At 32.3% G+C, this 24852-nt stretch overlaps 1 protein-coding gene across 2 annotated transcripts in view; it reads left to right on the top strand.

Annotated features, from left to right (window-relative positions):
* The first annotated feature begins 3776 nt into the window (after positions 1–3776).
* LOC127709835 (intraflagellar transport protein 140 homolog) overlaps positions 3777–24852 on the top strand; it is a 45816-nt gene continuing 24740 nt past the window's right edge. For both annotated transcript variants that reach the window (XM_052215498.1, XM_052215497.1), the window contains exons 1-16: positions 3777–3848; positions 9275–9443; positions 9808–10029; positions 10928–11058; positions 12489–12646; positions 13299–13474; positions 15976–16064; positions 16613–16719; positions 17321–17463; positions 17967–18059; positions 19010–19120; positions 19779–19857; positions 20184–20275; positions 21390–21517; positions 24053–24170; positions 24475–24626. In XM_052215498.1, coding sequence (XP_052071458.1) covers positions 9300–9443; positions 9808–10029; positions 10928–11058; positions 12489–12646; positions 13299–13474; positions 15976–16064; positions 16613–16719; positions 17321–17463; positions 17967–18059; positions 19010–19120; positions 19779–19857; positions 20184–20275; positions 21390–21517; positions 24053–24170; positions 24475–24626 — 1943 coding nt within the window. In that variant the 5' untranslated portion in view covers positions 3777–3848; positions 9275–9299. The remainder of the gene's footprint in view (positions 3849–9274; positions 9444–9807; positions 10030–10927; positions 11059–12488; positions 12647–13298; positions 13475–15975; positions 16065–16612; positions 16720–17320; positions 17464–17966; positions 18060–19009; positions 19121–19778; positions 19858–20183; positions 20276–21389; positions 21518–24052; positions 24171–24474; positions 24627–24852) is intronic.

Here is a 24852-nt window from a genome sequence, read left to right as displayed (position 1 = left end):
TACAAAAATCTAATGCGCATGTCTTTCTATACGTTTAAAATCCATGTACAATACATAAATTATAGCTACGTTCGCCGTGACAAGCATACTGTGTACTGGTATCATCTGTTTACCTACCTCCAGCACACACCAAGAGAGAGAGAGAGAGAGAGAGAGAGAGAGAGAGAGAGAGAGAAATGTGTATTATCAGTATTTATTATTGTGTTGCCAAATATAAGGGTAAATTGGATAGCCCTAACCCGAATGATTCAGTCCCTCCCCGTAATCGATCTCTCCTACTTGTAATCGTAGATCAGCGGAATATAACGACTGAATTATTCGGGTTAGACATGTTAGATAGCCACCTGTCACGTATGATATCGTTAATTTTCGCGGGATTTAAACTAAAACGCGCATATGATTTCGAGATCAGGGTTGATAAGTCGCTTATGTGAAACTGGTCTATATGATATTCTGACACAACTGGGAACAGTATATCAATATATATGTTCCTGGACACAAACACCTTTGATTTGCATGAAATGTTTGCCACTTGACATTAAAGTCAATTCAATAAATATATGATAAAACCAAAATAAAGTAGACCTGAAAAATCCGACAATCCGCACTGAATACTAGTACATATTGAAGAGGAAGAATAATCTGTGTCCATTTCTAAACAAGACATTATACGTGATTACATCTAAGCCCAAATTGGCATGTTTTTTTTAGAATTTATTCGGACATTCAAACAATTTTTTCAACTTTATCAAACAACAAACTTTTTTTCAATAACATATAGAGGGAACAATTGGGTTTTTTTTAAACTCAATGTTGTATTGTTTTCCAAAATAAAAAAAAAATATGAATCTAGCAATTGATTTTAAACAACATAATCCCCCACAAATAAATGAATGGTCGGTGCCTTAACAGAAGATTGTAGAAAAAAACGTAGTTGAATCATGTAATAACGACTTATTTTTAGCCACACAATCTTTTCAAAAAAGTTTAGAATGTTCTCACATAACAACTTGCCTGAAGACGGAATAGAAAGCAAGTATAGATATGCATATATTAAATAAAGTATTGAACTGTGTTCAACAGGGTCGTTATACAAGAATTAAAAATAAAATGTATTTTTTTCTTTCAATTCAATTGGAGATGAACTTCATTTCCTTATGGGATGTCCAACATCCGATCAACAGCGAAAAGACTTAAGTTATGTTAGATTCTGCTTAAAAATGTGTTAAATCTAGATAAAGTTAACAGATTTCTTTGGCTTCTATTGTGCGAACATGAAGAACTATGCAACACTTAATAGACTTTGACTTGTTATAAATGATTGACAATAAGAAAACACATGGTATAGTTAAAATCATGATTTCGTTATTATTATCATTATTGTTTCTTAACTTTATAGGTATATTTATAATCAGTATATGTTACATATCCTTTTTTTGGGGGGGGGGGGGGGGGGGCGGGGGGGGGGGGGGGGTGATGATTGTCTATAAATATTCCTACTGAACATTCCAAGGGATGATGACCTTGTTTCTTGCAATTTAGATATTAGTTGAAAATTTGGGGGAAAACTTTTGATTAAAAAAAATGTGGGGTATACGTCAATTGTGCACAAATAAGTATCTGTATATCGTCATGCCTGATGGAATAGATATCAATATGGTTTGTTAAAACATCATGAAATGAAAAAATTAACCTTCAAAGGAAATATTCAAAGTTGCATAAAAAGAAATATACCCTTTCTATGTGTTACTTTAATTTTTCTTCTCTGACACTGAACCTGAAATAATTTTATTTCTGTCAATGAGTTAATCGTATTTTAACTTAAGTGTTCATATGAGAAAGTTAAATGCGGAGCAGATACACCAAGGACACCTTAACTCAACAACACAGTACAATGGACAAAAAAAATCATGTGACGCGCAAATACCAACTTATGATCTTGTTAACGTTCTGTACTCCCGTGGCTGTCTCGTTGCTTCTGATTTATCTGATCACCGTGACGTGTATTGTAACATGTTCTGTGGGATTTGGTCATTTTTTTCTCCATGACGGATTGTTTTTTTTCTGTGCCCTCTTCCTGTTACTTACCGTATTTTTTATCAGAACCAGCATATTTTAGTTTCTGAACTGTGCCAGATTGAAAAACGAAAAAGCCTTAATTAAGTAAGTTTGTAAATTTTATTTATATATAGAGTCTGCACATATGTATATCTAACATAAACATGTGCTGAAGAACGACGAGGTATTACAACCGACTATAACATATATACAAAACATCACAATAAACAAAGTTTCATCTATTAAGACAAGTATATATATATATAAGCATTACAGTAGTAGCACATATAATTATCAAAAAAGACTAGCACATATAAGCGACGAGCGTCAATATCCGGTAAAGGTAAATCCAGAAGAGCGCAAATTTTGCAGAATTTTTTCAATTAAAAAAAAATAAATAAACAGGTCAATATTTTATCTAAATGTTACATATTCTTTTTTCTCATATATGATGACAACTTAGACAATGTTTTTAGAAAGCTAATGCTTGTTATATGAACCGGTAACAGTATAATATTCGGGATACAGAAGATTTTGTTTTAATAACTTGTTATTGAAAGAAAATTATCCCTAATCATTTGAAATAACATCAAATTTCAAATGAATTTACGGCTTTATTTTAGTTTTATGTGAATAAAATATAGTTTGTTTGGATTTGTTTCAATCGGCAATCCTCGTGAGAATCCGCTCGCTACTCTCTAGCCTGGGGTCCTGGCTAGTCTTGTCAGTATAGCCAGGCGTGTATCAATGTCCTGCCTGTCAATGATTGGTTAATACTAATTTTGTCGCGCAATGTTTGTTTTACATCTGTATCCAATCAATTTTTGTTTAACATCAATTAGTAAAAATTAGACTTAGTATTTATTTTTCTTTATGAATTGATGTACAGTGTTATCATATCTAATTATTAGTATGATGATAATTAGTAAGCAGAAAAGGGTTAATTCTTATCAGCAGTCAACTGGTGAGAAAGTTAAAAGTTTAAGATTTCACATGACCGAGGTGTGAATTGGATTTCACTTTTACGACCTAATTTACATGTACACATGTATCTCAAAGGGCAAAAATATATATGGAAAAACCCATAAAAAGTAAAGGCCAACAAAAATTGCAGTAATTTTTTTTGGCGGGGTTACATTTCAAATGATGTGTACATGTGCGAAGATACACCATCGTACATCTATTTTAAATTATAATTACATTAGACAATTACAGTATTAATTACGTTTGATTTTTTTATTATAAAGAGTTGTTTCGTTGACTCGTACCCCGTATAATCCTTCCTGATAAAATATATATTAAATGTACAACATTTTTCAAAGTTTCTTTTGATTACACATACTAGTATTTATTTATACTGTTTAATATATATTTATTTTATTATATTACTGACAATGGGGACTCGTCAATCTGAGAACAAAATTTATTGAATCAGAAGCAATGTTTCTTAATCATTGGTTTGAAATCGCTGGTTTACATCAAACATCAAAATTTATGCAAATATTTATTCAGCCTCACTTTAGATTCAGAGTCAACTGGCACTGAATCGATCACGTGGTATTTGTTCCCCACCTGGCCCTTGCGACGTGCAGCTAGATCGGGCCGGGATGCCAGGCTAGCTACTCTCCTTCTTTTAAGGTACGGAATCGGCCGAGTTGTGACGAATGGGATTTGTTTATGCTTTTTGACATATCCCACAATGCATTGCTGAAATATTTTTCAAAATGGAGCACATAGTTGAATTTCCTATGAAATAGCATCACAGTATCCAGGGAAACAACATCTTTCTTGTATGTTTGTATTCACTGAGCCTCTCAAACTTCCAAGAACTACATACGAGTTTACATTTTCACGGCTTTATACCATTTAAAATCCGTTAGATTCTAACAAAATATCGTATAAACATGTCGCAAAAAAAGGGGGACGAAATTCTCCGGTTACATGTTAGAATTTGCAATTCTAAATAAATCTATTGTTGGTTTTTATAAACGTATGGTCCCAAAGACATTCAATTAAACATACAGACTATGTAGAAATTTATGGCATTTCTAGTGTTGTCCACTAACATGACCATGCAGTGGTCTCGTTAGCCCAAAATAGAAGGGCGACGCACCCTGGGTGCCCTCAGCCGTGCCCTGGATGCCTTCATCCGCGCCCTTCTGCCCTGACACCTTTTTCCCAAAAACCCTTGTGCCATTTTGGTAAAATTGCCTTTTGTTTCATCGATTTCATATGGCAAAGTTAAATTACATATATGACACCAGGTGATTGCCCCCAGGTTAATAATGTCATTACAATCAATAACAGTGGATAAGACTTCAAAGGTGTTAATAACTAGGTTATTTAATTAAGACAATGTACCTTTTTGTCATAAATTTGATGAATGTGTCAGCGAGTGTTTTTAGCTTGGGCATTTTAACAGCATTTTCGATCTCCAAGAAGAGTGTATAAATGAAGACTTCCATAACTTAAGAATAGAATTTAAGTCATCAAAATACAACTATGCCTTTACAGAAACGCCGTCCATCTCAACTTGTGAGCGACAAGCAAACAGTCAACGTGTTAGAAATTAATTTTGTAGTTACTTCCCCTGTTTTAGCTTATTACAAATTTGTGCTCCTAAAATATTATCTAGTATTAAAAATAGGAATAAATAACCAATTGAATACAAAATTATATAAGAATGTTACCTTAAGGATATTAACTGTCTTTGAACATACCAAAAAAATATATTGCAATTTATTTTGATAATCATACTTTTAGCAATCCATGTTCTATACATTGTCGAGTGAGAAATTAGAAAGTAGAATTAGTATGATGATGTTAAGCTGCAATCCTACAAAAATGGGCAGTGTGAAGTTTAACTATCATGTCATCAACTTGATAAAGCTTTACTAAATAATTCCTTAACACAAACAATGAAAAAAAAGTATTGAGGACCAAACTCTAGCTGAAAATTTTAAAATAAAACAACTCTGTCACATGTATACTAAACTATGAGATGTTTAGTTTATGTTGGTTTTTTTTTTGGAAAAAGGGGGGGGGAATAGTAAGTTAATTTGCCTCTATTGGTTTATAGTGATGTGATGTATGAATGTGTATTAACATGTTTTATGAACATGTCGTATGAATTACATTTTCTAATGCAAATTTTATAGAATAAATAATCAAAACAACAACTTATGCATCTTTATTAACAACATATACAGTAAAAAAAATAATGTGAACTCGTGATACACACAGAAACGTAGACAAAAGAAATGAGCAGTGCCTTTTCCTTTCATAAAAAGTGCCCTGCCCTCCACTGGCACCCTGCCCCTTTTGATTTCTAGCTGGAGCACTGCCATGTCACAAAAAACAGAATTATCATGTCAGTCCTTTTCGGTCCTGTTGATGGTAAATAATTTGCTATATAAACGCATGGAGATCAACACAAGTTGACTATTTTTAATGCCTAAAAATTATAATTAGAACTTATTTTTCCAAATTAACGGTGTACCCATTTACTTGCTTGCTTAACTTAATTACACCATGTATACAGAGAGGATTGAGGGGGAATCAGAGAAACAAAAAGGGATTTCATATTTTCGAAACTGTTACATCTGCTAAGAGTCCAGGCATCACACTACAGTCTAACCTCAAATGGGACAAACATATAGACAAAGTCAATAAAACACTTGGCTTTCTTAGAAGAAACCTAAAAACATCTAATCAAAACATTTAGAACCAGGCATACCAAGCACTTGTCCATCCCAAACTCGAGTACTCTTGCTTGGTTTGGGACCCCACACCTCAGAATCTATCTTGAAGATAGAGATTGTCCAAATGAGAGCTGCTTGGTATGCCTGCAACAGGTATCATAACACTAGCAGCAGCTGACTAGCAGTGTATCAAACATGCTAAATACACTCAACTGGCCATAATTAACACAACACAGATTACGTGCACGCCTGGTTTATGATGTACAAGATCACACATCATCTTGTTGCTATACCATCTAGCACAATTCTCATTCCATCAGACTCAAGATCAGAAAACATCATTCACACACCTTCAGATATATCTATACTCATTACTATACATCCAAAGACTCGTACAGATTTTAATTTTTCCCCATACACAATAACGCACTGGAATCTTCTACCAACTGCAGTTGTTAATTCACAGACAGTCTACTCTTTGAGAGAGCAGCTCACATATGCTGTCCTCTCCACTCTCTCTAAATAGCTTCATCTCCTGTACATAGTTTTAATCACTGCACCTGTTCTCTGCACCGCTTCTTTTTGTATATAACTTTATTTTAATTTGTTTTAAATAAATAGGCCATGCATGCACCAGTTATAAATCATCTTTATTCAGATGGAAGACTGGAAAACTTAAAGAAAGAAATCCAGAATATTGATTCTGTAGCATGAAATTTATTAAGTGTTGTTTTCATTTTTTACAGCACTGAGTCAATATTGCTGCTGATGGACTATCAGTCCCGAGGGTATAGTCAGCTCAGTAGTCAGTACTTGTGTATTGACATGATAAATTTATAACCAACCTTTCTTAAAAAGATAGGTTTCAAGTGACGTAATTTGTGTTTGAGTTATTTATCTTGGCCACCATTTTGGAGGGATAAACAATTAATTTTCTTATTTGACTAACCAAATTTAAACATGCGGTACACACAAGTCTGATAAGAGATCCTCACTAGATTGTTTTGTGATGAATTAAGCAAAGCTACAAGGAATAAAAATTGTGCAGAAAAATCCTTTTTCTAATTATGTCTAGTGGTCAGTATAACTAGTTAAATTTGGCTGATTTATGAAGGAATTTGCACGCAGACCATTAAATGGCGACAAAAGGGAACTAACTATTGCTCAAATTTGTTCAATCAAAGCCCATCTATTGTCTGCATATACAATCCCCCCTGGTTTTTGTTATGGTTATATTATACATTTAACAATCCGTTGACATTGCTTGTCGGCATTATATTTTTCCAAGTATGGTAAATATTTTTGAACAAAATTTTGTCATGCATGTCATGATTTATATTTAGCTGTGGGTTCTTTCCTTTCCAGGCAAATAATGTCTTATCTGACACTGTGCCTTTGCCTAAATAAAGTAGTATTTTCATCGAAGGAAGGAAGGACACCGTTGATGATTTCGTCTAAAATGTCACATATATTCAGAGTTGTAGCTTTCTCCATTAAGGAATTGATAATGTGAATTGCATACTGCTGTGCTTCAGAATTCCGCACAGCAGTCTGTTTTCAAACAGTTCAACAGAATATGCCATTTTATTACTACCAGTGCTTTTTTCTGCCTCTCCGACTCATGGTCTGCCAAAGAAAATTTTATAAACTGGTCCCTTATGTTTACCGGGGATACAGCTTTGAGTAACGGACAATTCCTTTCAACAGGGACCCAGACCAGATATTTGATGTAAAGCTCTATTTTTAGAATGAAAGTAGATTTCCTAATCTTACAAAAATAGATTTACGCGACAGCTATTTATTGATTTGGGTAAATAACGCACACGATAGCGACAATTAGGGTTGAGAACACAGTTTTGACTGGGTTTTCCTTTGCATGAATTGGGATTTTGAATGCTGCAATTGTCAATTGAATTGGGTTTTCAATTGTTTTTATTGCGTAATCGCGCAAATATGCAGCTTATCTGGAGCACTGAATAGAACTTGTATACATTATAACAAAACAAAGGATGTATACTGCCCCTTTGAAACATGTAACATAGATATAAGAAGATGTGGTATGAGTGCCAATGAGACAACTCTCCATCCAAGTCAAAATTTATAAAAGTAAACCATTATAGGTCACAGTACAGTCTTCAACACGGAGCCTTGGCTCACACCGAACAGTAAGCTATAAAGGGCCCCAAAAAATTACTAGTGTAAAACCATTCAAACGGGAAAACCAACGGTCTAATCTATATAAAAAACGAGAAACGAGAAACACTTATGAACCACATCAACAAACGACAACTACTGAACATCAGATTCATATGTTATCCCAGTTTTGGGATTTTTTTAGGTCATCAATAACAAATGTATGTTATTAGTCCCCTACCGACGAAGTCGAAGGGGACTTTAGGTTTGCAGTCCGTCTGTCTGTCCATCTGTCAGTCCGACAAATCAGTTTTCCAGACTTTTTTTCTTCATGCTTGAAGATATTGATTTGATATTTGGTGTATTGTTTTATCATGACAAGTTACAGGTCAAGTTCAATTTTCACGATTTTAGCTTTTCTCCTTGTTCAGTTAAAGCCCTTTCCCTAGAATTAAATTTTTGACAAAATACTTATTAATTACTAGATTTCTGTTCAAAGGGAAATAACTCATTTTTTAAAAGATATTTTTATTAATGATAAATAACGTTTTGGATTTGTTCCCTTTTCTTTGGTAAATTGTTTGAAGAATTTAGTGGTAGGTTTGTTTGTTATTGATTCTGTATAAACTAATTTTCTGAATGCTATATATTAAAAATTTGTTTGGATGAAGTGAACTCTTTTATTTAGATAATAATCTATTTTTGATAAAGGATATATTTCATTTAAGAAATAATTCATGGAAGCCATAGATTTGTTAGAAATTTACACATGGCCTCGGCCATGATATCCAAATTTATCCTGAGTGTTAGCGAGGGATAAAACTAACGAATATCATCGCCCAGGCCATGTGTAAATTCACTAAAATAAATCAGTTTTCTTCACTTTTTTTTGTCATTCTTGAAGATATTGATTTGATAATTAGTATATAGTTTAATCATGACAAGTTACAGGTCAAATTCGAATATTGTTCTGGTCTGATTATTTTGTGCAGATTTATGGTCTTTGGACATAAAAAATTCACATCTTCGGTTGTTGTCTGCTCTTTGGTCAGGTTGTTGTCTTTTTGACAAATTCACCATTTCCATTCTCAATTTTACTTAAATAATCAGTTTTCAACAGTTTTTTCGTCATGATTGAAGATATTGACTTGATATTTTTATGTAGTTAAATACACCATGGCATGACAAGATATAGATCAACAATGATCAAGTTATAATTTCTTTCCATTACAATGAATTTTTAACCGGTAGGGGACTATGTATTGCCATGCAATACTCTCAAAATGCTTTTTTTTCTCTATCAATTTATTTAGGTTATACCCTTGACTGATTGCGCAAAGATATTTTGCAAAAATTTGACAGGTTATTGTTTTTTATTACAGAGTTTGAAAGATTAGAAAAAAAAGAATGGCTGTTTATTTTGACCATCGGTTAAAAACCGATTCTCAGGGGATCAACACAGATGTATCATGGTATAGCGGTTCTCCTCATTTAGCTGTTAATACCTACAGTGATGCCTCCGGAGGTGCTGTTCATCTTTATATGGAAGAGGTAGATCATAAAGTTCTATGTTCTGATGTTTGTGTGTGTGTAACTAATATTAGTAGATTACATTAAGTTTTCAAAGATAAATAAGATAAATGGACAATGGCAGAATAAAACGTACATAGACACTAGTATGTCTTTATACATGTACCAGATAAGAATATTGTTATCTGTATAAAATTGAGATAATGTGGTATGATTACCAATGAGACAAAATGACGTAGAATTTTAATAGCACATATATATATAATTCAATTCAGTATGAAAACTATAAAATTCATATTGGCCCATTGTTTTCATGAGATTTGTTTTTGCTACACAAAAAGTCATGACATTAACATGTTTATTTTACTTTTGTTCTATGCATCAGGGAGAACAGTTACTGAATGTTCAGCTTCAGAGAAGTTGTCAAGCCACATCTAGTGCATGGCATCCTAACAAAAAGATCATAGCTGTTGGCTGGGATAATGGAGAGTTACTTGTTTGGAATAGTGTAGATGGAGAATTGTTTGAAGGATTACCTCTACACAAAACACCTATTACTGTGTTGGAATGGAGCAGTAATGGTACCCGCTTGACTTCTGGAGATAAGGTATAAAAATGGAAGAGTGTAGTGTGATCTTGATCAGAATCTAAGCATTATGTTCTCAGTTTAAGCTTACCTTTCCAAAAGTCTAGTCTATCAATCACCAGGGTCTTAAATACTGAAACATTTCCATAATATACTGAAAATGCATGAAAGCAATCTGGAATAGTCCTTTTTTTATGCCCCTGCCCTAGCAGATGGGCATTAAGTTTTACCCTTGTCTGTCTGTACATCCATCTGTCCGTACATACGTACGTCCGTACGTCCCAAAGTTGGTTTCTGTTCTCTAACTTTAGTTTACCTCAACCAAATGTTATGAAACTTATACACAATGCTTATTACCACTAAACACAGATCAGGTTTGGATTTTGTTGGTGTCACTTTAACCGTTCTAGAGTTATGCCCCTTTACAAATGGAAAAATTGCTGAATATTTTGTTTCCGTTCTATAACTTAAGTTTGCCTCAACCAAATGTTATGAAACTTATGCACAACATGCACAATGCTTATTACCACAAAACTCAGAACAAGTACAAATTTGGGTAGCGTCAATTTTACCTTTCTTCAGTTATGTCCCTTTATAGCTTTATATGATATGCAAGCGGGGTCATCAGTGTCCATGCATCTGTGTCCCATGGACTCATTCCCTATTTATTTATTTTTTAAATTTTATTGAAATTAGCTCCAAGAGAATTTGATTGAATTTTGATTCTTGGAAACTGCAAAACTAGTCTGGTTGAGTCGGAAGGCTTATTAGGTTTTTATTTTTCTTTAACTTTATATGAAGGAAACTGTTTCATATTTTAACAGATCTTTTTCAAAAAATGTAGTTTAGCTAAAGGGGAAAAAAATTTACTTTTACATTTAAGGGTAATGAATTTTGATCATGATATATTTTTTTATAGTCAGGAGTAGTTATGGTATGGAAAGCTGACAGTAAAGGCAGATTACAACAGAATCCCCTTCACCAACATCATGTTCAGGAACCATTAAACAAGATCTTATGTAAACCTATCCCACCACAAGATCCAGCCACGTAAGTTACATTTACATCACACAAGTGTCTACCATAAATGTATATTTGTCATATTTATTGATTTGTAATCAGATTGTGATAAGTTGATTTTTAAGAATTGTTTGTTTTTTATACATGTTTTTGTATAGATATCTATACACATGTTTTTTGTCGAGCCTGCGACTTTTGTCGCAGAAAGCTGGACATAGGGATAGTGATCTGGTGGCTATGGCGGCGGCATTAGCTAACTTCTTCAAAGCTTTGTATTTTAGAAGGTGGAAGACCTGGATGCTTCATACTTTGTATATAGATGCCTTATGTTACGTAGTTTCTGTCTGTCACATGTCCATTGTCCATGACCTCATTTTCATGGTTCAGTGACTACTTGAAAAAAAAGATTTTTTGTAATGTTAATTTCTCTCTTATAATGAGTAATAGGATAACTACATTTGGTATGTGCGTACCTTGCAAGGTCCTCATGCCCGTCAGACAGTTTTCACTTGACCTCGACCTCATTTCATGGATCAGTGAACAAGGTTAAGTTTTGGTTGTCAAGTCCATATCTCAGATACAAGAAGCAAAAGGTCTAGCATATTCGCTGTATGGAAGGACTGTAATGTGTACATTTCCAACTGGCAGTTGTCATCTGACCTTGACCTCATTTCCATGGTTCAGTTGTTATAGTTAAGTTTTTGTGTTTTGGTCTGTTTTTCTTATACTGTATGCAATAGGTCTACTATATTTGTTGTATGGAATGATTGTAAGGTGTACATGTCTAGCTGGCAGGTGTCTTCTGACCTTGACCTCATTTTCATGGTTCAGTGGTCAATGTTAAATTTTTGAGTTTTGGTTTTTTTTTCTTAAATACTATATGCAATAGGTTAACTATATTTGGTGTATGGAAATATTTTATGATGTACATATCAGTCTGGCCAGTTTTATTTGACCTTGACCTCATTTTCACGGTTCATAGCTCAGTGTTAAGTTTTTGTGTTTTGGTCTGTTTTTCTATTACTATAAGCAATTGGTCAACTATATTTGTTGTATGGAAGGATTGCAAGCTGTACATGTCTGCCTGGCATGGTTCATCTGACCTTGACCTCATTTTCATGGTTCATTAGTCAATGTTTAGTTTTCTTGGTTAAGTCTGTATCTTAGAAACTATAAGCAATAGGTCAACTATATTTAGTGTATTGAATGATTGTAAGGTGTACCGTAATCGGGCTTGTATAGTTCGCACTGGCCTTATTTTACATGATTTCCAAAACCACAGTAGATACAGGTGAGCGACACAGGCTCTTGAGAGCCTCTAGTTATAAAAATGACAGAAATTTAAATATGGATATATAAAATGAGAATTTTACATTTTATTTCCATACTCGTCTTTAACATTATATGTTAAAACCTAAAATAATGAATCTTTTTCAAACAGTATTTGTTTGATTTTACAGAGATATAAGTCAGCTAGCAAAGGCTGCAGTCAGTGGTGATGAGAGTGCTTTAGATATGTTCAACTGGAAGAAGAGCGGGAAAAGTAATAGTATAAAAATGGGAGGCTCTCCCTTTGGTTCCTCAGAAAGCTTGACATTCTATTTAGGTGGTGCTTCAGGTAATGTTACATCAATTGTTTAGATATTACAATCATCATGATTCTAGTGATGACCCCTTTCTCCATTAGTTAAAAAAAATATATAGGAATATGCATAAGTTGTATCACCCATTTACGTGATAATTTCTACTTGTAATATGAAAAATATGATTACAACTTATTTCTGCACAGTAAAAGAATGTCTTCATGCCTCATGACATCAAACAAAGACATTTTAAATTTTTGTTGTTCAGCAGATTATGGCCATCTATTATTAAAATGTACTACTTCTCATGATAGAAACAGACCCAGATTAATAGATAATACATGTAATATGTGATTAGAATTTGAAATCAAAATACCTCTAACAAAGAAAAGTTAAAGCTGCTGTTTGTTGGTTACTTTTTATTGATTTTTTCTTTTTCTTATCTGGCTGCTAAACAGTCCTTTAAATATCTTATATAATGTGGAGAAAAATATGTATAGACATTTTGTAGTGTTTTATGGACTTCTTAATCTTTTTGTCGTCTTTCGTATTTTTCCATGGAGATGTCAGTTTCTCTTGTCCTTATCAGTTTTTTATGTCTCCTTGATATCTTCCTTCTCTGTTGTAGTTGCAATATATCTTGTCCAAGATTAAGGAAGTGTTATTTTCAAATTATGAATTTTTTAGGTGGTGTTTATTTTGTTGGAGAATCTGGACAATGTACACAAATATTCACAGCTGATGGACCTGTATTAAAACTATTGTTTTATGAAGAGAAGAATGTCTTAATCACAGTTACAGAGAATCTGATTCTAACACAGCATGCCATTCTACCAGAAGGGGATGCCAAAGAAATACTTAAAGTATGATATAGCCATTTATATAATGAAAAAAATATATTTGAATTGACTTTTATGAAAGATTCATGAAAAATTTCTCTATTTCAGGAAAGAAAAGAAAATCCTGAAATATCTTAGCCCTTCTTCAAAATGGACACTTGTAAAAATGTATTATAATGAAGCCATTCATATGGTTTATGATATCAAATTTATTTCTCATCTGACTTTCATTGAATTTAGATAGATGTTATCATCACTTTTGTATATTAAAAAATATCACACACAAAAAAAAATTTCCTCCATATGCTTGTATTTATGCACATTTGTCTGAATATAGTTAATGTCCATGTTTAAGACATTTTTATAAGATGCTTATGAATTTATATCTATGATTTCTCACCACTATGATTTTATTTTTATAGTACAATTTTTATACGCCCGTTTACGGGACGTATTATGGTATACCGGTGTCCGTCTGTCCGTCCGTCCGTCTGTCCGTCCGTCGTCAACATGTCGGACATTAACTCAAAAACGCTTTAACCAATTTGCATAAAACTTTGGTGAATTGTTTATATCTATTGACGTGAGCTCCCTTTCGTTTTTTATAAGTTTCAGATTTTACGTTTCCGAGTTATGGGGTTTTATTCATTAAAAAAAGGGGGATTTTCCAGTTTTCGGACAATAACTCAAGAATGCTTTCACCAACTTGCAAGAAATTGTGGTGAATTGTTTATATCTATTGACATGAGCTCCCTTTCAATTTTTATGTATTTTAGATTTAACGTTTCCGAGTTACAGGGTTTTATTCATAAAAAAAGGGGGATTTTCCAGTTTTCTGACAAAAAATCAAAAGTGCTTTCAGCAGTTCATATGAAACTTTGATGAATTGTTTATATCTATTGATGTAAGCTCCGTTTAGAATTTTATAAATTTTAGATTTTACATTTCCGAGTTATGGGGTTTTATTCATTAAAAAAGGGGGATTTTCCAGTTTTCAGACAATAACTCAAAATTGCTTTCAGCAATTCTTTTGAAACTTTGGTGAATTGATTATATCTATTGATGTAAGCTCCCTTTAGAATTTTATAAATTTTATTTGTTTATAGTCTGACAACAGATTTACTACGTATTGCACAACAGCATAGTGTATTGCACAACAGCAAGAAATCTTTAATTGAATATAAATTCAATTCATATAACCAATTTCAAGTTCTTTGACTACGTTTATTCAGAAACCTATAATATGTCAAATATTTAATTACAATCCAAATTCAGATCTGTATCAAGCTTGAATATTGTGTCCATTTTTGCCCCAACTGTTCAGGGTTGGACCTCTGCGGGCGTATCCAGCTGCGCTCAGCGAAGCAGTTTATTTTAATTTATCTTGAACTTTAATTGAGTCTGAATGAATTTGATAATTATTTTTTTGGTATGGTTAGTTTTCTGGAAATCATGACTAGACATTACTGATTTTTTCATATAATATTTCAATTGTACGGGTCAATACATTTTTTTTTAATTTGGATACTATATCCTATACTTCACTTAAGGTAGCACAATACAAAGATTTTTTTTCTTCCAATCTCCAACCTTTAAAATGCTGTTACTTTCTTAAAAATGCATATAAATTAATAAAAGAGGTATATATAGATAGATAAAAGATTAATCTTTTAAATGAATGCAATATTTTTGTTATGCAATCATTATGTAATCAATTATCATGCAATTAATGGCAAAATCTTGGTCAGTTCACTTGAATGAATTTAGCACTTTCATCTCTACAACTAACAGGAAATTTTAACGAAATCTTAATCAACACAGCAGGAGCTACAAAAGGGTGTCTCAAATTATCGCTGTGGTATTCCATTCTCTCATAAATCTGTAATTAGTGTAAACATCCTTACCACATAAAAGTAGATAATGTTTGATTAGGTGTAAAATTTTATCTATACATTCTATCCGAAATCTGAGACACCCTTTTGTAGATAATGGCTCTAGGAACAACATATAATAAAATCAACCCTCTAGGGGTTACCATGAAGAAGCTAATTTCAATTGAAGGTGGAAATTTCTTATAAAATTTTGTAGACACAGTTAACATTATAATTGATTACATAATTGTTGTATAATACTAACATTGCATTAATTTGAAAGAGTAATCTGTTAGCTATCCATAAATACCACTTTTATAAATTTTCAAGCATTATAAAGAAAGTTACAGCATTTTAAAACTAGGGAATTGGAGGTATAAAATCTTTGTATTGTGCTACCTTAAGCTTGTTATAAAGTTGAGTTAAAAATTAAGTTGAATAAACATTTTTTTGTGAGTCAAGAACATGTATGAAATATTTGCCAATGGACATTACATCACCAACAATAAATCACACTAAGCTCATTTAGTCAGTTTTGCAATTAAGTTTCATTTATATGAACTCCCCATTATTTCTGTTTTTAAATTATAGATTAACTCGTATGGTGTGGCAATGTAAAAGTGAATTAATTGAATTGAATTATTTCTATTTTAGGTGAAGATGTCTGGTAAGGGAGATAACCCCACTGTTATTTGGGCTGGTAAAGGTATACTGGCAACAGCTACAGGTGAAGGAGCAGTCAGGTAGGTTTAATATAAAAATAAAACATTATCTGTCAGTAAAACAAAGATGTGCTTATTTCTTGTCAAGTTGGTTATTGCAGATATTTTTCTGTATGCATTATAGCACACCTTGTACATTTCTTCACTTACAGTTATTAAGTCTTCAATTTCATACTTACAAGACTAGTCGTATTTACTCAGGGACTATTTGAAGATGCCCAATTACTAGATGAGGGTGAAAAAACTTTCATTTATCATGTAAATTTTTATAATTCATTAAAAAGCAATAAAATTGAACCATTTTTACCTTTGGAGCTGGAAATATGATTTTTTTTTCAATATGTGAAACTTGACAAGCCAGTTAGTCATCTGCATTTATTTAAGATATATAAGGTATTTTTAAGGAAAATTAATTTTCCAACTTGCAAAGAAATTTAAATGCTTCAAGAATACTTAAGAAATAGTTTTAAATATTTCTGATCAAATACTTGAATTTTTTTTTTATTTAAAAATAGCATTGATTAGGCAAGTAATTAATAATTTTTCATGTGATCATAATATATTTTCAGAATGTGGGATTTAGATAATGAAGATAATTATATTTTGTCATTGGATGGGCACAACAGCTATGATCCAAATGAAAATGTTATGTGTATTTCATATAGTCAAGAGAAAGGTTTGTTGTAATATATTTTGATTTTAAGGTAGATGATAGATCGGGTGTCTTTTTCTGAGAATCGCTTCTTGGCAAGTTTGAAAAATTACCTTTATGGTTTAAAAATATTTTACCAAGTATCATTCAAGATAAAACAGAAACATCTAAAACTTGAAATTTTAAGACTTATCAAAAAATTAAGTGTCAAGTGCATTCAAATATTAAAAAAAAATCCTTTTAAAATCAGGACAGATAATTATATTGAATTTGATAGGACAATTTGTGTTTTTTGGATTATTCAAGAAAATAAGGCCCATGACCCCCAAGTTCCTGTGAATATCTGTTGTAGAAGCAGCAGAGTACAGATGATATAAAGTATAAAATATCATGGAACACCGTGCACTATGTATAATTAGGAAACAATTGCAACTTACTACCAAATTTACCAAAAAAGTCTGAGCCATTACATGTGTATTTGCTCATATCACAACAGAGAAATAATAGGACTAGATTAATGTAGAAACATTCACTGATTAAAACTATAGATGTAATAATGGTATTGGTTACTATACAATCTAGTCCTATAGTCAGAAAATACTCAGGAAAGCATTTGTAATTATAGGAATGCTGGCTGGAGGTACAAATATGGGTGATATAGCTTTATGGAAATGGTCACCACCTATTGGTGGAAAGAAAGTGGAAGGGGAACTCAAGTGGAAGTTACAAGCCCCAGCTACTGTGGAAGGTTCCATTAGACAAGTAGAGGTAAGTAAATTCAGAGATCAAATGTTTTGTCCGGTTTAGGTTTTTATATGTATGAGTTTAAGGAGGGATCACATTTATTCTGTGACATAATTGGAATGTGATGACATCTTATGAAAGTTTCCAAGATTTTAAAGAAAAGTAATATATTTATAGAAATATTTTACAAAGATATTGACAGCTGTCATAGAATTAGTAAATATCTATAATGCTGCATCAATATAATATAATCATTCAGAGGCATTTAATAACAGTTCCACAGTATTCTTATTATATGCTTTTTATGATTTCACTGAAGAACTGCTAAGATAATCCAAGTCTTGGTAAAAATTTGATACTAAAAATATCCTGTACTTTTTTTGTGAACACTTTATTAATGATTGCAACAGGTGTTTTTGTTATTAATCTCTTTGTGTACGCTCAAAGCTAAAAGTCTTGAAATCCAAAACACACACACATATATGTGAATTGAAAGGGTTGTTTTAGCATCTTTTATGATATTTCAGTGGGGATCCAGTAAAAACCTCCTAGCAGTGAACACAATAGCCAATGTATTTATGTTGAGTGAACATACAATGAGTTCTGGCTATAAAGATCAGGTAAGAGTTAATTGTCTTACTCAAAAATTTTAATCAATCTAACATGATTCCTCTTAGCATGCTTAGGAGGAAATTTCTTTGTTGTGTTTAACAAAAAAATTTAGAGACTAAAAGTAAAACTTTAATATTTTTAAATTATGTTAAACAACTATGTTGAATTTTTAGAAAAAAATTCATATCAATTGAATTTATGTTTGTAAAAAACATGCATAGCTAAAACTTTTGTTTCAATTTTTTATATGAAAAGTGCAGCATAAATCAGAAGAGTATCACATATTTACTTGGTTATATTTTTAGTGTGCTAATTTTTTCCCTTATTCTTTCTTTTATGTGATTTTTGTTTTTTAATGTATAAAAACCTTTATATGTATATGAGACTAAATACATCTTGTACATACAATGGTTTTGAAAATTAAGCTTAATGTAAATTTGATAAGTATGATAATAAAAGAGAAAAAAAATGATGTTGATTAATTGATAAATATATATAATTTCACCTTATACATTATATATCTTCTGTAATAAAATTGGGAATGTGTCAAAGAGACAACAACCCCGACCAAAGAGCAGAAAACAGCCCAAGGCCACAAATGGGTCTTCAACACAGCGAGAAAATCACGCACTCTGAGGCAGGCTTCAGCTGACCCCTAAACAATAATGTATACTAGTTCAGCAAAAATGGACATCATACTGAACTAAAAAACATAGATATGAACCAAAATTAAAAAGCATACAAGACTAACAAAGGCCAGAAGTTTCTGACTTGGGACAGACGCAAAAATGTGGTGGGGTTAAACATATTTGTGAGATCTCAACACTCCCCCTATACCTCTAGCCAATGTGGAATAAACAAACACACAACAATATGCACAGTAAAACTCAGTTTAAAAGAAGTCAGAGTTCGATGTAAAGCTTGATGTATGTTCTGTTTTTACTATCTTTTACTTCAGACAGCTGTTGTACAGTATGGTCCTAGCTCTCTGTCTATAGAGATGTTTGCTACAGGACAGCACCATGATTTAAAAACAGAAATACAGGTCAAAGGCATCTACACAACAAAGGTAATAAAACTAGTACCTAATGTAGGGAATTTAGTTTTGGTGAGGAGGAAGCAGCTATAAGCCATTTTGAACAAATAGTGCACTGTTAATTTAAAATTTTTGCATGCATTTATTATTGCAACTGTTTAAATATCTTTAAAAATGCAAAAATAAATGCATAAAAGTAATGCTATCAAATTTAGTATGCATTTTTTATTTTTTAGAAATCTATCCCATTGCGGTTTTCATAATAATAAAAACATCCCAAACATTTCTGAATTTACAATATTTGATTTTATTCAGATGCATTCTTTTAAATGTGTAGATCTTTATTTTTATTGGTCCAACAGGCTATTTGTTTTAAGACTGAAATTTGGTCTAGCTTTTTACAATCTTGCTGTACTAGGGATTTGACATGATTTTACTAAAGATAGTGAAAAAGAGGACCCAATGTTGATTGAAGGTGGCAGTATAATGCCACCTCAGCTGCCAATTATTTTATTGTTGGATTCTAAATTATAAATTCTCCATGGAAAGACTCGGAAGGTGGCATTACAATGCCACCTCAGCTGCCAATTATTTTATTGTTGGATTCTAAATTATAAATTCTCAATGGAAAGACTCTAAACTAACTGTATTAAAAAATGTATATATCAATTGTTATATTTTTTCTCTTTAGGATGCCTTGGCTTTATGGAATGGCAGACGAGTCATAACATATGACTATGCTCAAGATAAAGCCTCGATAAAGGCTGCAGGTATAAAAAAAATTTGCATATAAGATATAATCTTTGTTTGTTTTATCAATCATGTTAATTTAAATTTGATGCTTAAACATCTGTATAAGAATTATAAAGTATTTGAATACTATAATATGAACAAACTGTCAATAACTCTGAATATTTCAGCTGGTTTTATAAGGCCTAACAATTTTAACTTTAACATTTCTATTACCATTCAAGTTATATGTTACAAGACCCTTTTTAAGTATTTTAACATGTAGAAAATAAAATAACAAAAATAACGAACTCCGAGGGAAGAGTTGATACATTTTAAAGCCAGCCTATGAAAATTAATCTTACAGGAACATTTACAACTGAAGCTATGGAGGTTTGCTTATATGAGCAAAATGTGTATTGCATAGAACCAGGGAAAGTTCAAGTTAGAACACATCAGGTAAAGTATAGAAACTTAATTATCTGGACACATTTTTAAGAAAAAGGATTGTTTACTTTTGAATGAAAAATTTCTTTTAAGTTTAAAACAGAAGAAGGTAAAAATGTCCTATATTTTAAACTCGATTGATTTCAGTGTTTCAAATTCCTATGTCAGATCCTGATTGTATGGGGACCATCTACACTTGTATCTAGTGCAATTTTATGAGCAATCAGCATCAAGTTTAAAGTACAAACTGTGATATCATGATGTCCAGAAAGCTTTTTTCTGTACAGATAACAAACTGGTAAAAAATTTGAATTGTTTCACATTTTTCATGTCAAGGCCTTATATAGCCAGCTATATGGTATGAGTTTTTCTCATTGTTGAAGGCCGTACAGTTGCCTAAAATCGCTTACTATTGCTTCATTTTAACTCGGGGCGATAGCAATCACCACATCTCCTCATTTTTATAAAAAGTTATACTGCAACTATGAAATTTTGCAATTTATTAATATGTATTCATTTTGTTAGCATAAAACTTCATTTGGCATGAGTATTTTGTTGTTTTTATGGAAATAAATTATATTGGGTTAAATGAAGATATTACTAACAAAATGTTGTTTAAGAAATTTGCAGGTCTATGCATCTTTTGTAATAAATGCTGAATTTTAATTAAATTGAATGTACTTTAATTATACATGTTTGCTTTGCTTCAAAAAAGCCTTTGGAAGTGAAAGGAACACATAGTACTTAATTTGCTACACTCCCTTTGGTTCAAGTTTGCATCATATTTCTTTTTTTGGGTACTGTAAAATTTAAGATTTTAATGAAGTTGCACTAAATTAATAAATAATCATCCAGGTAAAATCAGGCCCATATTTGGTCTCTTTTATGAATCTTTTAAACTTGTAATGCTTAGACTCCAGGTAAGGAAAATTATATCAATTGTCATTCAGTATGTTTACAAACTTCAAAACAGAGCCCTGGTGTTAAGCCTATAATAACATTTCATAATATTTATACTTGTAGAGAGATAATGTGTTCAGTTTTATATCCATAGTTAGTCTGCAAATCAGAATATACACTAATTAACTGCTAGACTGTTTCATAAACAATGGATTTTATTTTGTAGGGAACAGTAAAACAGGTATTGAATTTCAATGAAGTAGAAGGACAGCCTGCCAGTATTGATGTATGTGCCAACTATCTGGTTATAGCTACAAGTAATGGAATTGTTAGAGTTTATGATCTATCTAGAAGGTAAAGTTTCTATTGCCATGGTGTTACTATATGAATACAAATTTATTATACCCCAGCTTTAAAAAAGTGGGGTTATACTGTTTTACCTCTGTCTGTCTGTCTGTCCGTTTGTCAGTCCCATGAATATTTTTCATCCCATTTTTCTCCAGAACTACATAAGAATTTCTGAAATTTTGGTTTCATGGTTTATATAAGTCAGCTATACCGAGTGATGTGTTTTCAGATTCATCACTCAACAACTTCCTGTTTACCGTCAAGTATTTGGACTGGGGTATCATCAGTGAGCAGTAGCTCACAGTTTCACTTGTTAGTCCCCTACCGACCAAGTCAAAGGGGACTTTTGGCTTGCACTCCGTCCGTCTGTCCATCCATCAGTCTGGCAAATCAGTTTTCCACACTTTTTTTCTTCATGCTTGAAGATATTGATTTGATATTTGGTGTGTTGTTTTATCATGACTAGTTACAGATCAAGTTCGAATTTTGTTCTGGTCTGATGATTTTGTGCAGAGTTATGGTCCTTTGACATAGAAAATTCACTAAAATAATCAGTTTTCCGCATTTTTTTTGTCATTCTCAAAGATATTGATTTGATAATTGGTATATAGTTTTATCATTACAAGTTACAGTTCAAGTTTGAATTTTGTTCCGGTCTGATGACTTTGTGCAGAATTTTGGTCCTTGGACTAAAAAAATTCACTCAAATTATCAGTATTCCCCTATTTTTTTCATCATGCTTGAACATATTGATTTCAAAATTGATATATAGTTTTATCATAAGTTACAGATCAAGTTCGACTTTTGTTCCGGTCAGATGATTTTGTGCATTGATATTTGTTATATAGTTTACACCATGACAAGTTATAGATCAAGTTAGAATTTTGTTCCAATACAATAAATTTTTAACTGGTAGTGGACTATGTATTGCCATGCGATACTTGCAGAATGCTTGTTTCACTTCTTTTTACTATCTTACATTTTTATACGACCGCAAAAAATTTTTTGGGATCGCATAATAATATGATGTCGTCGTCGTCGTCCGAAGAGACATTGGTTTCCGGACAATAACTGTGGATAACAAGTGAATGGATCTCTATGAAATTTTTTAAGAAGGTTCAATACCACAAAAGGAAGGTTGGGATTGATTTTGGGGATGATGGTCCCAAACATCTAGGAATTAGGGGCCCAAAAGGGACCCAAAACAAGCATTTTTCTAGTTTCAGGATAATAACTTGTGTATAAGTATTTCGATTGCTCTGAAATTGTACCACAATGTTTAATACCACAAGTAGAAGGTTGGGATTCATCTTAGGGGTTATGGGGCCAACAGTTTAGGAATTAAGGGCCAAAAAGGGGCCAAAAAGAAGCATTTTTCTAGTTTCCAGACAATAACTTGTGTGTAAGTGTATGGATCTCTCTGACATTGTAATACAAGGTTCCATATCACAAAGGGAAGTCTGGGATTTAGTTTGGGGTTAATTGCCTGAAACATGTAGGAAATAGGGGCCAAAAAGGGCCAAATACAAGCATTTTTCTAGTTTCCAGACAATAACTTGTGTTTAAGTGTATGGATCTCTCTGAAATTGTACTACAAGCTTTCATACTACAAAGGAAAGGCTGGGATTGAGTAATGGGGTTATTGCTCCAAGGAGGGTTTCAAAAAGTTGGGGGGGGGGGGGAGGATTTTTTTCAAATTTTTTTAGGGGATTCATATTTTTTTTTTCAAAATTTTTCATATTTTGAATTTTTGAAAAATTTCAAGAAGAAATCTTCCATTGCACAGTATTGCGCAATAGATTTCAAAGATCTTTGACCACATTTATTTTGTGTCAGAAACCTATATTATGTCAAAAATTTGATCACAATCCAAATTCAGACAGTATCAAGCTTGAATATTGTGTCCAAATTTACCCCAACTGTTCAGGGTTCGACCTCTGCGGTCGTATCAGGCTGCGCTCAGCGAAGCATTTTATTGACATTATTCAAATTTTTATATTACATAAAAGTTTGATGTTAGATTTTGGTTGCCTAAAACTAACATTTATGAACTAAAAAGTTAAAAGTTTTTATACTTATTGTTTAAAATTCATTTTGCTTTAATGGCAAAAATTAGATTTGCTTTGATCATACATCCAGTGACTATGCTGTAAAGTAAAGATTTCTTGTTATTTTCTGAACTATTTCACCGTTGAATAGTCTTGCAATAAAGGGCTTGCAGCAATAGGAAGGTTGTATGTTAGGACCCTGAATTTTAGAAATTATATTTTTAGCTTTTGCATATAGCATACAGGTTGGCTCAAAGTCAGAATAATGTGTTTGTGTAGGATGGTATGTCTTCTTGTTTTCTAGAGCACAAGCTCATTAAAAATACAGCTCTGCTTGTAGTCTAGTATAAAGCAGGATATACTATTCATATGACATGTAACATGGTATCATCCTGGGATATAGAAATTGCTAGTGGATATTAAATAACCATCAATCATTCTGTCAATTTAAGATTATTCGTTTTTGTTCACAAATATATTGGTTTTATTACAGGGAAGCAAAAGCTCACAGTCAGCCTAAGAACCTAAGTGAAGTAATACCAGGATTTGGTGGTATTGTCTCCTGTAAATGTAACTGTAATGGTACAAAAGTCAGTCTTATGGTCAGGATGGTAAGATTCTCTTTATATATTCATTAAAGGAGAAGCAATAAGGCTCTTTTTTTGGATTAAAATAATAGCCTCATTTTGAAATTTGTCGATAATATTTAGATATTAGCCAAGGCCTTGTATAGCAGTAGTGATCACATGGAATATTATGATTGGTTATTATGTTTCAATCTTTAATATCTATTTTTTTTAATTTCAATACTTTAAGCCCTAGTATGTATGTACCTAAAGAAAGTTAACCTGCAGTGCAAAAATTCAAGGGTCTTTAACTATTAATTTAAATCACTTAAAAAATGTTGTTTTTTAGCATGATGGCCATGTGGATCCCAAGTTGTATTTCTGGGATGTAGAGACAGATACAGTGACTTTCTTTAACTTTGAGTCGGGTAGAGGGGAACAGGATGATTATCCACCAGAACAGATAGAGGGGTTAGAGGTCGACACTAATGATGCCGAAAGGTAAATTTAATGCATGATTGGTTATGAATTATCCTTAAAAGAGGTGTTGCATTATTGAAAATGGAATACAAAAAAAATATATATCTAATTGGCGTTGGTGTTTATAAAAACAGAAAGACATTTCGTCGCAATTATTGTGAAATGTACATAGAACCTTTAATAGCAAGCCTAACTAAAATTGATATTTACTGGAGTAATGAGATGGATCAAAGCACAAAGATTGTGT

Source organism: Mytilus californianus, unplaced genomic scaffold (assembly GCF_021869535.1).
Source record: "Mytilus californianus isolate M0D057914Y unplaced genomic scaffold, xbMytCali1.0.p SCAF_7, whole genome shotgun sequence".
In the NCBI taxonomy this organism is placed as follows: Eukaryota; Metazoa; Mollusca; class Bivalvia; order Mytilida; family Mytilidae; genus Mytilus; species Mytilus californianus.
This window is presented reverse-complemented; position numbering and strand designations above follow the sequence as displayed.